Source organism: Micropterus dolomieu, linkage group LG07 (assembly GCF_021292245.1).
Source record: "Micropterus dolomieu isolate WLL.071019.BEF.003 ecotype Adirondacks linkage group LG07, ASM2129224v1, whole genome shotgun sequence".
NCBI lineage: Eukaryota > Metazoa > Chordata > Actinopteri > Centrarchiformes > Centrarchidae > Micropterus > Micropterus dolomieu.
In genome coordinates this window covers 25,433,260-25,451,100 of record NC_060156.1, presented here as the reverse complement: position 1 = coordinate 25,451,100, position 17,841 = coordinate 25,433,260, and the positions used below count along the sequence as shown (strand labels likewise).

General features: G+C 40.0%; 1 protein-coding gene across 1 annotated transcript in view; it reads left to right on the top strand.

The window, feature by feature from the left end:
- LOC123973380 (diacylglycerol kinase beta) overlaps positions 1 to 17,841 on the top strand; it is a 119,937-nt gene that overhangs the window by 92,449 nt on the left and 9,647 nt on the right. The window contains exon 24 of the mRNA XM_046053345.1: positions 16,334 to 16,454. Coding sequence (XP_045909301.1) covers positions 16,334 to 16,454 — 121 coding nt within the window. The remainder of the gene's footprint in view (positions 1 to 16,333; positions 16,455 to 17,841) is intronic.

The following is a 17,841-nucleotide window of genomic DNA, read 5'->3' as shown; positions in this document are numbered from 1 at the left end:
CGAAGAAAAGGAGGAACTACAACCGCATGAGCAAGAAGGTTCCTGACAGGATGCCAGCCAGCACTGTCACAGATGCTAAAGAGCTCAAATTTTGCGTGCAAGGTGAGTCCAAGGATATGAATGAGAAAGCACCTTCCCAGGAAAGTGTAAAAAAAAAAAACAAATTCAACTACGTGTTACCTGTTTACAAGAAGAGTTTCATGTAAAAGAAAAAACATCCCGCTGAATTAGTGGTTGTCTCTTCTAAGGTCATAAATAATGATAACAAAATAATAGGCTTTTATTGAATAAAACAAATAAAACCCTGCTCTAATTAGAGCTATATAGCTCTAATTCTCTTTGTTTCCAAACCTTTTTAGCATGTTATCCTGAAGCACTGTCCATTTGTGACTGCCTTAGAATTATGAGAAGTGCAACCTACAGACCGAAAAATAGCTCTGCATTTAAACAGTGCAGGGGGCTCTGTTGGTGGGGATGTGTTGTTTAAGGCACCAGTGATACAATGAAATATGTATGTATGTATGTATGTCTGTATGTGTGTGTGTGTGTATATATATATATATATATATATATATAAAATATATGATCCAGGGAGCTGTTGTAACAGATTGATCTAAAGGCTTATCAGATGTCAAAACACTTCATAGTGGTTTACAATACTTTAACACGGGATTTTACAATTATGGGACATTATCATGGCTTTAACTAATTTATATGTTGTCATGATGATGTGCTTGCATATATTTAATGGGCCAATGCAGCACTTAGCTGAATGACATCATTTTGCATTGCAGCAAAAGTTGAGCCTTGTTCAATATTTTGGCTGAACATGGCACCAAGCTGCACCGTCAGACTGGCTCCATTCAAATGAACGGTGCTTTGTTTTTTCATGCAGGGATGCTGCCCAAAGAGGTAAAGTGTTACAGAAAAAGTCAGACTGAACTGTAATTTTAACCAGGGACCCAACCAGGCGGGTAGGGTACCACTAGGCATTACATTTAAAGGTATTACATTAAACATAGGAATTCTATTTAAAGTAGGGAGTGAGGGTATTGTCTACTGTCACCTTGAAGCTAAATTGATCACAGATAAATGATCAAGCATGTAGAATGTTGACTTTATTGGTCAAAGCAGCATGTCACTGAATGGAGAAAAAAACAACGTCTTCTGAGTTTTCTTGCTGGGGCCATTTCCGTTGTGTCAATCAGTGACAATCAGCTGGGGATATATGAAGGTATTATTGGAGCAAAACAACTGAGCACCTGTGACAGTGGAATTTGTAGTTGTAGAAAATAATAGATTTTAGTAAAGAGAAAAATGCTTTGGGAGTTGCATACTTGTAGAGTTAATTTTCTCTCCCACAAACACAAAAGCTACATCTTCTGAAATTCTTCATTCTTCATGCAGGTGCACAAATCCTATTCCATGAAATCACAAATTAAGAAACTCATGATGGTCACCAGGTAAATAGAGTTGTGTAGATTATAAGAATAGTCTGATGTTTAGTGCTGGCTATCTGTCTCCACTGGCCTCTAACAATTAGCATCCTCTGTCCCTAGGGACAGGAGGTGCTGACAGAACTGGTTTTTAAGGACATGGACTATCACCAAGCATCTGTTTTAGATGAATGCCATGAAATTACCTTGAACAAGAAAGAAGACAACACATTAATGGGGTCAAGTGCTGTAGCTCCAAGTGTGACCTTTGGAAATAATTAAGTGTTCTTGATAATCAATGCAGAGAGCAACCATTTTACTGTTACAGTTTCCAAGATCACCTCATTACCATCTGTAGCTACGTTTGAATTTCCAATAATGTCTGATTATTGTTTATGTCATCAGATGTCCATTTAATGCAGAAACGAAGTAAAGGAAAAACCTTAAACAAGTGGAGAAACATGTTTGGTGGGTATGAAAATGATGTGAATAAAATTCTACAGCCTCTATGGTCACTACATCTCAACTCAGTTTGATACCCATGGGAGATTTTGGACCAAAGTGTATGTCAGTGCTGTCCACCACCATCTCCATTAGACCAGATCAGTTGTACTCAGGTCTCTCTTGATCTCAATGAGATGACCTGATTGAATAAAGGTTGTATATATAAATGTATGAATGTAGCTCATCCCTTCAGTAGAGTTCCACAGACTTGGCAAGGAGCCCTGATGCTGTTCTCGAGGCTCGTGGTGGCCTGCCTCCTTACTGAGACACTTAATGTTGTTTTTCCTTTAATTTTTCACCCATCAGAATATTCACCAGTGTTGGTATGCTGTTGCTTATTCTATTTTTGTTCACATGACGCGTTATGGATGTTTCCATACTGCTATCCATCTGCTTATTTTCAAACTAGGGATGTTCAGAACAAGACATCAGTCAGCATCTTCTCAATGCCTGGAGGTAACGTTACCTGGTAGAAGGAGGGGCGGCCAGTTTGTCTCAGCCAGCAGCTGAGTTTACAACAATGTGCCAAATTTTAAGACTACAAGCCAGGCTATGCAACAGACAGACAGCTTTCAATTTAGCTTGTTTGTAAGATTTGGCTAATGCCGAGCTAACGTTAGCTGTGCTTGTATAAAACATACAGGATGACAGACTGAGGACAGAGCAGTTTAAATGAACCCTTTCTACGTGTTTACTCTCCACACAGGTGTCTTGGTAAAGTATTGTCTTTTTACTCGCAAAGGTTTTATTGCATGTACTTACAGAAACAAGCTTAGCTGTCGGCAACTCGAGTTGTTTGGAGCTAACTTAACTTCACCGTCTCCACCACGACGGAGCGGCGTCTCTCTCTGCTGGCCGCTGTGTGTGTGTGGAGCCAACAGAGGGCAGCGGAGGCTGCAGCCTGATGATAAACAGTCCCGGGCCTGTTTAATACCACATTTCGGTGCCATCAATGAATAAACATGACTTTTCTTTTTCATGGCGTTTCAAGTTAAACCAGATTTGAATCTCAAGACATAATGTTACATTATAGGACCCAGTAGTCTCGATAGCAGTATCGATAAGCTCGGATCTTATTGATTTTCGGGTTTTGAGAAAGTTTGGAACGGGGTCCTTTTAGAACCAGGTATTGATCCCCATCCCTAGATATATTATTCTAAATATGATTGTAATTTACTGAGTGCGAGCACGAGTAACAGGATGCTGTCTGCAGCCTTTAATATTTTAGTTGTAATTGCTGGATGTAGTGCTCTTTAACAGACGCATCTTTCAAATTGTAGATGTAAATTCAGAATACACAGTTGTTATATATTGTTGTTGTTGTATATTGTTGCATTTTGTTCAGGGAGCTACATGTTTTTAATAGAAAGTCTCTGTTAGACAGGTGTATGGAGTTTGAAAGAGACAGGCATTTAACAGACCAGTAGGATCTAACAAAACAATGGTTGCATTTGGGAAAGACCCAGCTTTGAGTTTTTTCTTTAAAGCCACCAAGTTTATGGAAGTTCAGTACTAAATGGCTGGTGTACCTCTTATATTTTGTAAATAATGTAACTTCAAAGAAATTCAGACCGGAACAAAGTTTCTTTTTAGTTTTGCTTTACTAGCCAACTCATGTGCACTTTCTCTAGCTTTCCTTGAAGAAGAGATTTATATTTGTGGGGTTGTTTTTCATCTAAACGCTTGCCAGTAGTTTGACTTAAAAGGTTCACATCTAGGAAAAAAATCAGAAAATGAAAATAAATTACTGTAAAGGCCACTATGTAATGTATAAAGGCTGATTATTTATGTATTCATTTATCAGTCTTTAGTGCCAGACCAGTATACATTTTTATAATATGGATAGAGTAATCTCCAGGATGAGTTATTTCCTGGTGCTTGAGCCTGCGTCTGATATCCACAAACATTAGAAAATAACCCACTCTATGCTTTCACCAAGGTTTTCTTAATTCATCCCACTTCTGTCTCTCTCACTTCACTGTGCACATCACCGCTGACTGAACTAAACCTTGTTTCCATGGAGATCTCAGGGCTATACTGACGTAAAGAGTGGAGCAGAGGAAAAGCAAAAGACAGGAGAAAAGGAAGACACAGGTAGAAGACATACTAAAAGAAGCTATAGAGTACGAAGTTCTCTTTGTTGAATCTCAGATCACATGCTGGTGGCGCTCACCATTTCTCAGAGGCTATAAAGGCTCCTAGTAGTTTGACATGGAATAGTTTAAAGATGTTCAACACTGCACTGTAAATCATTACAGCCCCATTAAGTTATGTCCACTTACTCCTTCTTTTTAACTCAAAGAGCTCTGACAAGTTTTGGATTTTGAACGGGACTGTATGAGTTTTCGAAAGTTAAACGTGCATTAAATTTATTGTGTTGACTATTTGAGACTTGTCAGATATGTAGGTGTTGATTGAACTTGGGTATGTTAGTTATCAGTGGAAAAAATGCAGGTGTGCGTGGAAACAAAAAGCCTAGTTGCTGCATCTTTTCAGTTTGAGAGAAACTGTCTTCTTTAAACCATTGCAAAGTTGAAACATGGACATAACCAACTAATCATTAGGGTTGAGCAAGTACTTGGTTGAAGCGAGCATTCAGTACAGAAAATGTACTTGACGAGTGTCATCAGAGTAAAATGGGTCAATATCTGTTTTCTAATAAACTATAATTATAGGAACCTTTTTTTTTAAATTATTCTCTTGCTATAATTGGAAGTCAGAAACATTGCTCTGAAGCTCAGTTCTGAGGTTTTGTAAAATAATCTGTAATAACAGATAGTGGTGTACTCGCTCATCCCTACTGATTATACACTGCAGATAAGCTATATATTCAAATTCCAACCAAAATATAGACACTTGTGGTAAACAAGAAAGGACTAGTGCCAGCATTGGAGAGGGTTAAAATGGTCAGTAGTGTTGTTTTAACTTGGAACTGTGAGCTGGAAAAAAATGCTGAAATGTATGTTGGTTTAACTAGTTAAGAGAGGTTTTTCTTGCATTAATAAAGTAAAATATCTTTTTTTAACTCACAGTATGACGATGAAACAAGTCAAAAAAAGACAATGTTGAGACAACTAGAACATTGTAGTTATGTCAACTTTATTAACTTTAATTTGTAAGTAGAAACAAAGGCAATCTTCAAGTTGAGTTAACTTACTTTCAAGTTAAATCAACTTGTATGTCCTCTGACACATAGGAGCGACAACCAATCAATCTTGTTTTGATTCCTTTGTAAAACAGAAGCACATGTTTCCTGCTCCAGTCAGCTATGTAAAAGAACTTAAAACAAAATGGAGGAAACGTTGATTTCGAGGTCAGCGTCCTCCCAATTCTGTACGATCTAACTTTAAGAACATGCCCGTACATTAATGATAAAAACAGTGCACAGAAACATAATGCTCGGGAAATAAAATACTTTTAAAATACAGCCATTGACTCCATTCGTGTTGTAAATCTTTACAACTGTTGTCAACTGTTCTTGACCTAAATCTCAGCCATAATCCCAAAGTAGCCTCTTAAAGAAGTGAAAACCTACAAACTGTCCTCACTTGAAAGGATTTTCCATATGCTATTACAACATTTGTGAAATGTGTACATTTTACTTGTTGTTGATGACAGCAGGAGTTGATTTAACTTTGAGATAACGATATAAACAGTTACAAACTGCTTTACAATACAACAAAGTATATTTTCAACATAAACTGAATAAAAGTAACTAAAAGCCACAAAACTAAGTACCTTCTAAAACACAAAGAGAGTAAAAAGAACTAAAACAGCCCATGGCATTTCATTGCAAATGTAATGATTTGGGGTTTTGGTCTGTTTTTTCGAAAAAACAAGCATTAAAATATTAGCAAGAGCAAACATATTTGAAAAACTACACCACAAACTACAATGAAGCCCCCCAAAACCAGCATAGAGTCGAATCATCGCTTCTCTGACACAGTATTTACACTGCATTTTTATTGGACTGCATTGCAGTTTATAGCAACTAAAGCTGAGGATACACGGGGCTACTTTTAGAGCAATGTTGCTGGGTAATGCTGCCATCAATGGGCAACCAGGTGAGACACAGGGCAACTGATTAGCGCAACGGACAGTTCGTGACAAATCTATTGTCACGGACACAGACACTGAAATTTGTGTAGCTGTGACTGATATCTTGGCTTCAACATTTCTTTTTCTTAAGTATCACGTAAAGAACAAAGTATCTTGATTTAAGCCTTATTAAATGTGCCCGCTAATGCTATTTGGAAACAGGACTCAAAGACGAGTGTTCCAGTTTCAGAGAGAAACCGTGTGTCTCCATGCAAAGTATGCATTAATGTGCCTCAGTTTCTGCGTGCCTTAAAGCATGAATGCGCTAGCGTGACTCTCTCAGTGTGTATGCGTGCCTGCGTGTTTATCATACAACTAATTGTTTATGGCAGTTGCTTTCTCTGGCGCAATAAACTAAAGCTTTTAAATCCATTTGCTGCATATAATGCAATCAGCCAAGGTTACCCAGAGTGAGTGAAAGACGCCCTGGGCACTTCTGACCTCAGTGATGAAACTTCAGCCCTCTGAGTCACTGTGTGTCTGCTCTGGTTTTTCTCCTGCATGTACAGAAATGACAGATGAGACATTTTCAACTCGCCTTTGCCTCAGTTTACACTGCCCAATGCAAATTCACACCTGTTTGCATCCACTCACACCTTTGCATTGACTTTATATACAGTTGTGGGGACCTTGTGTCACAGGTTAAGGTGTAAATTAGAATCAGTAAATGGGACAAAGAAAGTCTGGACATTAAGCTTAAGGTTTCCAAATGTGCTGTGGTGAAAAAGAAAAGTTCAACCTGTCTGAAGTTTTAAATAAAGTGGGGTTAAAAGTCCATTCATGTCAGCTGGATGAAGACAGATAACAGTCAGAGGAGCCGTTGAAACCACAGTGAGGGCTGGAGCTGCTGACAGGAACAGGATTCACGTACGAAGGCCCCGGTGTCAGCCCATCCCATCCTCATGCTCCTCCTCAACTTTTATCTCTGCTCCATCTCCCCCCTCGCTTATTTCCTCTCTGCTCCCAGATCAGATTTCCTTAGCTTCCTGCTGTGGATTGAGCTGGAAAGGATTCACATGAACAAAGTGGATGTAGCACACAGATCGAACCGTGGGAATTGTGAGTGTGCTGTACACTGTGTTGAGCGGCAGTACTCAGTAACACGTTACAATAATGTGATTTTTTAAAATTTCAATTCAGTAATTACATCACAGTTACTATTCCCAATAACACTCAGTTTCTTAAGTGCTAGTGCAATGTTGGCTTGTTTTCTTACTGGCAGTGGTGGAAAGTAAATTAGTACTAAGTACTCAAGTACTCAAGTACTGTACAATTCTGATGTACTTGTACAGCATAAGGCATAATAGCTTTCTACACTACATTTCACAAGGAAATATTGTACTTTTACTCCACTACATATATCTGACAGATTTAGTCACTTTTCAGATTAGAAAGTTACACAGAGAATATAATATGTATTTATATAAACAGTATATACATATATCTAAAATGACATATTGTTAAGGTTTGAACTACCAAATAGTAACTTATGTAAAGTGTGGTAGTTAAAATTAGATCCACCTTGACCAGAAACAGCATTAATAGTAATGTTATAGTAATAATAGACAGATAATATAGTATGTGACACGGTAGCATTACATTTTTACAGAGTGACATACACTCACTATCTAGCCACTGGCAAGCTTACATTTAAGAGCTGTTCTCCTTTTGTTTGTGAATCTCAAAGCTTCACTATGAGGACATGACTCTTGGAGATGAGAACAACACACAGCTAGGCAAATTACTTAAAAAATGTAATCACTTACTCATTCGCAATTATTAGTCTTTAAAAATAGTTACATTACTGATTACTCCGCAGCAGGAGTGATAGATACATGCTTTGTTATCTTAATTTCCATCACCGACTCAGTTCCTTGAGACATATTGAGACATAAAAACATTGTGGTTTAATGAGCAGACAGCCTAGATGATTTGACTGTAGATGGCCACCAACTGCTAGCTTAGGCCCTGCTGAATGCACACAGCTCTCCAAATGTCCTGTCCTCACATTGAAGCCACTGTGTTCACAAATCATCCAACTCACTGAACAACAACTAACTGATTCCTGAATATAGCTGACCAGTGGCTAGCTAGCCAGATAAGAACATGTCAAAAGACAACTTTGGAGTTGTCGGAGGGGTTTATATTCCTCCTCTTTTAGCCACATCTCCAGACCCTGTGCAAAGCTAACACGTCCCACACAAGTCTGTCCACTAAATACACATACTTGAAACAGATATCAACCCTCCATCAGACTCCTGGTAAGACAGCAAACAAGTGTGTTGACTGGAAAGTAATAAATGAATATCAAATGTAACCTCTCACACGTCTTACTGAAATTTTTTACTGGCCTAGCAGTCACAGCGGGTTAAGGTAGCTGTTGATGGTCAGTATACCTCCAAACTGTGGACTGTGTGTTTGTTAAAATACCCCTGCACATATGCAGTGTGGGTGTTGTAGCATTGGTGTTGCTGGAAAGCACCTTTGACGTGGTTGATTTCTTCTTCCGATGAGCAATTACTGTAGTAATTTAAATCTGTAATGAATAATAGATTACACTTATTTTAATAAGTTGCTGTACTTGGGTGTTATTTTTAAGAAACCTGCTATTTCAGGTATGGTCTGTCCAGGTTCCCATTGCGTCTCACTTCATGACTCATTTGTTTTCTTTCCCTGCTCCCCTCACCTTGTCATCTCTTGCTCCTCCTTCCCTGCACCCACACACAGCCCACAAGCCCCTGCCCGCCCTCCCCAGCAAATGGTCAAACTGTGACACACCACAATAGAAGGCTATATTAGGCCGATCACATCCAGAGACTGCATATTGTTTTCTTCTCACGCAACACAAACAGCAGACTATATTTACTTTGATTCACCCCCACCGGTCTGCGTAGCTGGAAATAGTTCCTCTGTGAAGCAGCTGACTTTGCTCTCAGTGGATGGCAGGAGAGTGGATGACCTTCCAATGATACATTTAAGTTAATGAATGCCGAATGACTGATCCTTAAAGAGGCCAATCACTTTCAAACAGGATGTGAATGGAAAAGATTTCTTGAAGCGTCTTTAAAAACAGAACAGAACTGTGGTTTGTTCCCATGGATGTTTTTCTCCTATCTGGAAAATTCTCATGATGATTTGCTTCTCCATAACAGTGTGACAGAAAAATAGCAGTGAAATTGGCAGTGTGTGTGGTGTATTTCTGTACTATATCATAGTAACATTGTGTTCTCTGTCAAATTGCCAAGTGCTCTCCCCCGTACCTTTACCTCTGTTGGGGCTGGCGAGGTGAGCTGCAGTTCCTCTAGACCATCTGCCATGACTCTGGCCACCCTGAGACAATAACAGGCTGGTCGGGGTAGTAGGCGGAGGAAGGATACACAAATATGCCTGCTTATAATTATAGCCCAACACCTCTATCTGATGCGCAATTAAAGCTGCGGCTATTCCTCTGGGGGATTTATAATGCATCTTTCAGTTTCTAATTGAAGGGTTATTATAAAAAAATTATCATTAATTTAAAACTTAAAGAACTTGGTGATGTTCTGTTTTTCTTAATGTCAACAAATCTCATGACAAAACAACCATAAATGGATCCGGCTAACAAGCATTGTCTGTGTAGCAAAAGCCTCATATGGCTTATTCCTATAAAACCTAACCAAACTGCGACTATTTTACAATGTTAACCACGTGTGTCACATGACTCATGTAACGTGGTTAAGGTCCGGTACGCCCTGTTGCTGGACTGGTACTTTCCAACGTTATATAAATGACATATATGTCTTTTAGAAAACACTCATAGATGTAGTTTCTCGAGGCACTGACAAATATTGTGGTTTAGGTTTGAGGACATGTTGACGTAGACGGTTACCTAATGGTATTCCATTAAATGAATGCGAAACTAGGGGGCACCATAGAGAAACCCAAAAATGTGAAATATAGATTTTTCCCTTTGGGTTTAAGATTTTTTTCTCAAAGGAGAACTCAGGTCACATGACTTACAGAGCATATTTATGCTGTAGCAGACAACAAAAACAATTGAATTTTAAGATGGACTGGATTTACATCATCAGTAAAAAAAGAATGGCCTCGGGGTTGAGAGCCACAGAAAGAGTCCTGAGGAAGTACTGAGCAATGGAATAATGTGAATATAGAATATAACCACCCTTACCTTTTAGTTTATATTTTCTTCACCCTATCTCTATGTAGTTTTTGTTTCATACTCATACATATTCATGTTTTAATCATGAAAAAACTATATTTCAATATCAGTTTAACAGTTAGAAGCTATTCTGTTACAATGTATTTAGAAATATTCTCACAACTCCCCTATATAAAGCGTGGTTTTTAAAATAATTTTAAAATGACTTCAGATTGCCTGCACAGCAGAGACAAATAGTGCAGCACAACAGTAACGATTCTTGCTGCCCGCTGCTTGGCAAAGCTATGCCATCCCATCCCAGAATGCACCGTGGCTGTGTTATGTAAGAGGCTGTTCTATTCTATTCTTAGCTCTACCTTACTGAGAAGTAACAGTGCTGGTTGCCTGCGAGTCAAAAGCGCAGAGATCTGATGAGGCGGGAATCATCAGTGAGGTGAGAACCAGCACAGTGGGCTATTCTGCCATCAGGCTCTCACACTGGGACACGGGCAGGATGGCATGCCCATTTTTGGTATTTGGAGGAAGTAGAGGTGTATGGGTGGGTGTGCAAAGGAGGGGGATTTATGTTTAATAGTACAACAGGAAAAGGATATATGAATAGCACTGTTTTAATATCCTAAAATAGAACACGTCAACACCCGACTGAATTTTTTCACTTCCTCTTTTTTCAAACCTGGCAGTAGAAGACCGTGCACACACTCTCTTTTTTTCAACTGCAGAAAATGACAGACTGCATCCATCGTTACATCCAGCCTTCCTTTTAATTCCCATCTGTCATGTGTATCCATTATGTCACTAGCCCCCCTTTCCTGATCTCTTAGTCTCCAACTGTTCAGTTTTTACTTAATGCGTGCCCTATCCTATTATAATTATTTCCTGGAAAGCTCTGCAGAGACAGAGAGATACATATGGTGAACATGTGTGGGTGTCTGTGCATTTGCACGCAGTCTACAGATGAGGCGTCATTTCTGCACGCAGTATAATGTACGTGTGATCAGGAGTGAAGCTATACCATGTAGGTGACCATGTAGATAATTTCCAAATATTTCTTCTTGGAATCTGGGGGGTTTCAGGAAACTGGGGAGAGTTTATTCGAGTTCAAGTAAAAACTACATTTTGTAGGCTGACTTCAGTGTTTAGACCCAGTAAAACTCAAAGATTTGACTGGTTTGGGGGGGGGGGGGGGGAGTTTCATTATCAAGGTTTATCCATGGCAATGTGGTGAAATCTTTGAAATAGCATTTAGACCTTGATTTTGGAAAACAAACCGTTAAAGCGGCACTTTGTGTCTATAAACAATTTCGTGAAATTACTATATGGAATGTAAATGGCAAACTTATAGAGCATTTTAGCATGTTTCAGCTCACTGTTTTCGTTTTCAGCTTTAGTGTCTGGAGTCCCTCTCACCAAATCTCATCATCCAGGTTTGCAGGCTGGCTTTCAACCCGCTCTGATAAACCCACTGTACCTGCCCACCACCAAATGACAGACAGACACACTAACTTAGCAGCTAGCTGGTGAAGAAAGAGGAACATTTAGCAGTTAAAGTGCCAGATATTTGCTAGACATCTGCCAAACAGAGCTAAAAGAGTTACATTCATCAGGTGGACACAAACATGACTCCAAATGAATGATCATGCTTTTCTGTAACTGCTGGATGTGTAAATAATAATAATAATATTTATTATTTATCAAAGCCTTTCAATCCAACAAACAATGCTGCAGACTCACAGTTAATTTAAAACCCTCTGTTAATATATATCAATCTATAATTTCAGCATTTTAAAAAGAGTTTTCTTCGCCTTTTTCTATTGATGCAGCATATTTATTTTCCTCACAAGCCCTTCTGTACTAATGCATGTGCCACAAGCATTTAATTCTTAAGAGGAGAGACAAAACTGAAGTACACTTTGAAGGGTTTTTAAATGTTGTTCCTTGCTCTGCTCTGACATTTTCTCTTGAATAGTCATCTGAAATATTAAAGAGTGCCTGTGACTCAGCAGCAACAAACTCATTCCCAGATAAACCTTGATCATCTTTGAAATGGCAGCACTTTCCAAATGCCACACATCCTGGTCCACACACATGCTTTCATACACGTGAACCAACACGAATTGAAAATCCACCATGTTCAAACTTGTGTTACCCAGCTGCAGTTAATCAAGAGATTAATTGTTCTATATATTATATAATATATAATATAATATTTCATCTTTAACTGTTGGTAACAACATGATATGATAAGGGAGTTGATTACAGGAATAAGCACAGGATAAGAAAAAACACATTTAAATGTTCTCTGTGCTTATGTCGCTATGTATACACAACTTTTATCTTAAATTCCTCCAAAACGTGCAAAGCCACGACCCCTGTGTTGCATCAGGCTTTTGCAGAACACATTTCCCTTCCAGTGCAAAGCACAAACACACCACAGTTTCCTGTTTGTCGTTTGAAACAAAGCCAACAGGGTCAGCGAGGTCTGACGATGTTGGGAAATTATTAACATTGTTTACACTGTAACAGACAGACAGACCTGCAGCCTGTGGCTCCTGTCACAACATGCAGAGCTGCCAGTCGTAGCTTGTCTGGGCTGGATGGAAGATTGAGAACCTCAGGGAATGGTTTGACTGGTTTCCCTCAGTGCCTTTCACAAACTTTTCTCTCCTGCTGCAAACTCTGCTAAAGCCATTAAATCAAGTACATATTTATGTATTTTTATTTTCTGTTCTTTAATTCTTTTTGCCTTTTGTGTCTGGCATTGACATTAGGAACATGTAATTGCAAGACAGCATACACAGTTTGGATGGTTGCAGATTTAATGCAGAGGAACTTTCAGAGGAATATACTTTAGTATTTCTTTGACATTTTAAGGTATCATTCAGCACTGAAGAAAGACAGAAAGGCAGTCAGGGGAAACTGTGCTTTTCGAGTGCAGGGGAGAAGACTAGAATATGTTTAGGTGTTCAGCTGGCACCAGCCTGCCTGCCTGAACAAAGTTAATCAACTCTCAGAGCTCCGCACTAACCTGCATGATTAGCCATGGAGAATGCGTTACAGAGGCAGATATCTGATTCAGTTCTGGGTTTTGTTTGTAGCATCACACCACATTTTTCAACAATCTCCAATAAACTGAACAAGTCTAATGAAAAGATGTAGAAATCAATACACTGATAAAAACTAAACTAAGCTAACAAGAAAAGCATACAGAAATCAAATAATAACTATCAAAATAAAGTATTTGTCGGCCTGTCCAGCTCGGGCAGCTTGGTTTCTGTTACCATGTTTGGAGTTGTGATCTGTACATAACCACAGTTAATTAGTGTAGATGAGTTGCCACCAACACAGTTGTTTGAGAGGGTATGAGATTTGATTCTGATGTAGCACGTCACATATTATCACACTGGCTGTGAAGATGGAATATTTCTCAGATTTCTCTCTAATATTTCATTTATAAAAACCCGTGAAGTTGCTGGGGCCATACAAACACATCATTTCTCAATAGTATCATTGTTTATGAGCTAGTGTGTTGTAAGTGAAATATCAAATGATCAGATTTCAACCAGAGAGAGAACACAAAGGGAAATTAAAAGAAGATTACGAGGAGGCTAGGTTAAGCTTGAAATGTTTGTTCACAGTGGCCTCCGACCATACCTAAATGCAAAAGTGTTTATAGCTGTTCCGAATGGCCACATTTGAAGTCTGGGTGAATAGCCAGCCATCCAAGATGATGAGGGTTCACACTTTCAGACAGTCTCTTCTAACACAGTCCTTTGATCTAACATGGGTTCTCAGCCCCCCGACCCACAAAGCTGCCAAGGTGCTTGACCTCGTTCTTGTCCGAAACTGTGCCAAGTGCCTAACAGTCACACCTCTACATGTGTCAGACCACTATTTCATTCAGTTCACGGTATGCCTACAGGAACAGCCCATTGTTCCAACACTGTTTGTCTCACACCGCAGCAACCTCCGCAACCTGTCTCCCACTCACTCGGACTCAGTGGTAGCTTCCACTCTACCTTCCCTCAACACATTTTCCTCACTTGAGGTCAAGGATGCCACACAATCTCTGTGCTCTACACTAAGCTTGTACGTGGGTAGCCTGTGTCCTCTATTCACCAAGCCTGCTCGCCCGAACCAGTCCCACCCGTGGCTAACTGATACCATCCATGGGCTCCATACTGATCTCAGAGACGCTGAAAGAAAATGGTGAAAAACCAAAGACCACACCAACCTTAAGGGCTACCAACTGCTCCTCTCCTCCTTCTCAACAAGCATCAGTGCTGCCAAAACTGCGTTCTATAAGAACAGAATTAGCAGTGCCACTGACTCAAGGAAATTATTTTCCTCTATTAAAGCGCTACTAAATCCTCCTCTACCTCCACCACCCACAAACTTGTCGGCTGATACCTTTGATGTCTTCTTCACAGGCAAAGTTGCGGCTATAACTAGCCAATTCCCTAAAACACTCAAACTCAACCAGTGTAGCAGTACTACATCTTTTCCTCTGCCCTCCCAGGTCAATGGTTCTTCACTCTCCTCGTTTACTCCTCTCACAGAGAGCGAAGTATCAGAACTCCTGACCCATAGCCGGTGTCTCTTCTATCATTTTTATCCAAAACTATTGAACAGGCAGTATTCAAACAGGTCTCAGAATTCCTCTCACGGAATGACCTCCTAGATCCATATCAGTCTGGTTTTAAGAGTGCCCACTCTACTGAAACGGCTGTTCTGTCTGTAACAGAAGCCCAAAGGTCAGCTAAAGCTGCAGCCCAATCTTCGTTTCTTATCCTGCTTGACCTATCAGCTGCCTTTGACACAGTCAACCACAGGATCCTGCTATCCGCTCTCTCAGCAATGGGCATCTCGAGTAAAGCACTTCTGTGGTTCGAATCCTACCTCTCGGGGCGTTCCTACAATGTTTTTTGGCAAGGACAATTATCCTCCTCCCACTGCCTCTCCGCAGGGGTGCCCCAAGGCTCAGTGCTAGGGCCCCTTCTCTTCTCAATTTACACCACCTCACTGGGGCTGATCATTTGCTCGCACAGCTTCTCTTACCACTGCTACGCAGACGATACGCAACTCTACCTATCCTTCCCACCAGACGACCCCACCGTCTCGGCGCGGATCACGGACTGTCTCTCGGACATATCTGCATTGATGAAGGCTTGCCACCTTCAACTAAACCTCTCTAAGACTGAACTCTTGGTCATTCCAGCCAAGCAATCTGTCCACCATAACATCAAACTACAAATTGACTCCTCAACCATCACTCCAACCAGGGTGGTGAGAACCTTTGGTGTCATGATTGATGACCAGCTGTCCATTTCAGACCATGTTGCTACTGTCTCTCGGTCATGCCGCTTTGCTCTATACAGCATAAGGAAAATCAGGCCCTACCTCACTCAGTACGCCACCCAACTTCTGGTACAGGCCATGGTTATCTCTCGCCTCGACTATTGCAATGCCCTCCTAGCAGGTCTTCCAGCTTGCTTCAAGAAGGTCTTGAAAACTCATCTCTTCCGAGAACACTTCCTCTTACAACACCTCTAACATGCACTTCCTGTTCTCTTCTTCTTCTAGTCCCTTACAATTATCTTGTATTGATTGCACTTTTTTGTATTGATTGCACTTTTTTGTTAACTCTTACTTCCTTCCCTAGGTATTTACCCCATTGATGTGATATGTACTGTGAGATCTTACTAGTATTTATTGCTGCTCTTACTAGTATGTATTGTCAGTTGTAGATCTGTATTTGATGCTTGTATGTTGTTCCTCAAATGTAAGTTGCTTTGGATAAAAGCATCTGCCAAATGAGTAAATGTAAATGTAACACATCTGGTCGATTTGTGTGTGTTTCTGTGTGTTTGTGATTTTGGGGTTTCAGATCCTGTTTGATGAGCAAACTGATGCCTTAAAAAGTACAAATTAGAATTAAGCACACACAAACACAGCTACAGGACTCAAAAGTGCAAGCAGAACTCGAAGTGTCTATTAATGCCTCAGTCTGTCAGCTTCAGACTCTCAACACCTCTCTTCTTGAGTTTGGTCAAGCAAAGCTCCTATAATGGAACTCCATAACATCTCTACATGTTTCTCTGTCTTTCTCTACACCCTCTCTGTCACCCTCTCCACCCAGATCTCAGTGATCAGCTATTGGAGGTTGTTGGCCTTGAAGGGGCAATAGAGATGGGGCAGATCTACACTGGACTGAAGAGTGCAGGACGCAGACTGGCTCAGTGTGCCAACGTCACCATCAGGTCAGAACCTCCTGTCTCTCAGCTGCTTCCTCCATTTTTTTCCCCACATTCAGCCATCCTCCTCCCTCCTCCCTCCTGCCACCTTCTGATCTTCATTCTCCATCCTTCTCTTCATCTGTCTTGTGTCACTCCCCTCCCCTCCTTTTATCTTCCGTCTGGTCAACCAACTGGAAACTGTACTTTCTACACAAAATGAATCCATCGCTGTTCCATACATGCATGATCAAAAATGTATTCCTTTAGAGTGTTTTGTACATTTGAAGGCTAAAATCCCTGCAGTATCCAAACAATAACGTGCCTGTACCTAATAAATTATATATTTCAACGACATGCTTTACTAAGTGAGCCACTGGAGCCAAGGACTGACTCACAATCACAAGATGAAAAATGATCTGTCTGTAGTGTTGGGGCTTGAGTGTTTTTGGATTTGGTTCCTAGTTTGCTAGATATCTATACTTACAAGGCTCTGATGCTAATGAATTTCTTATCCTGTGTATTAGTAAAGAGCGTTCAGGTTGAAGGTGTCTCACTTTTAGCTCATGTTGTCTGCTGCTGTCAACTGTGGTAGATATTATCTAGCACCAATTAGTAATATATGTAAGTAAAGCACAAATTACGTTTTACACGTCTGCATGGCTGCAATGGCATGGGTTATGTAACTTTTTATAATTTTCCCATATCCATGAGAGTCCACACAGACTGTTTACAACTGTGCAGACAGACAAACACATGTGAACACGTCGGTCTTTGCAGACACCCGGTGTTGTATCAACTGATGCACACGCACAGTCCCTTTTGAACCATATGCAGCTTGGTCAAAGATAGTTTTTCAGCCACGCCACTCTGCAACAGCACCCTTTCATTGCAAGTGGAGCAGACTGTTTAGTCTCTCCGGTGAAATGATCTCACTGAGCACATCAGAGTCAGTCCTTCTTGTCCATAACTTAAAATAAACAACTTAATAGTTGTGTTTTGGGACTTCCAGAATTTGGAGCAAATTTTAGTGAGTTATTTTAGTGAGTCACATATGTTATGTTGCGACACGTATTGAACATTATTTAGTTTATTATTATTATTATTATTATTGAGTTTTAGTTATTTACTATATATATAACTTTTAGTTACTAAAACATTTTGACACAACTATACTTTTAATGTACTATAAAGTTCCATCAAACACATCTAAGTGTGCAGACACATGTTTTTTTTTATTCAAAGTGGTTTTAGTTCAGATGTTTTTTTTGCTCTTGCAACATCTGCAGTGAGCCAGTTACTGTACCAAATAAGTGAGATTTACAAGTTGTTCTCTCACTTGTTCAGCAAACGGCCCCTAATATTTTCCTAGACCAGAGTTAAAAGAGCATTCATCACACTCATTCTCCCATAC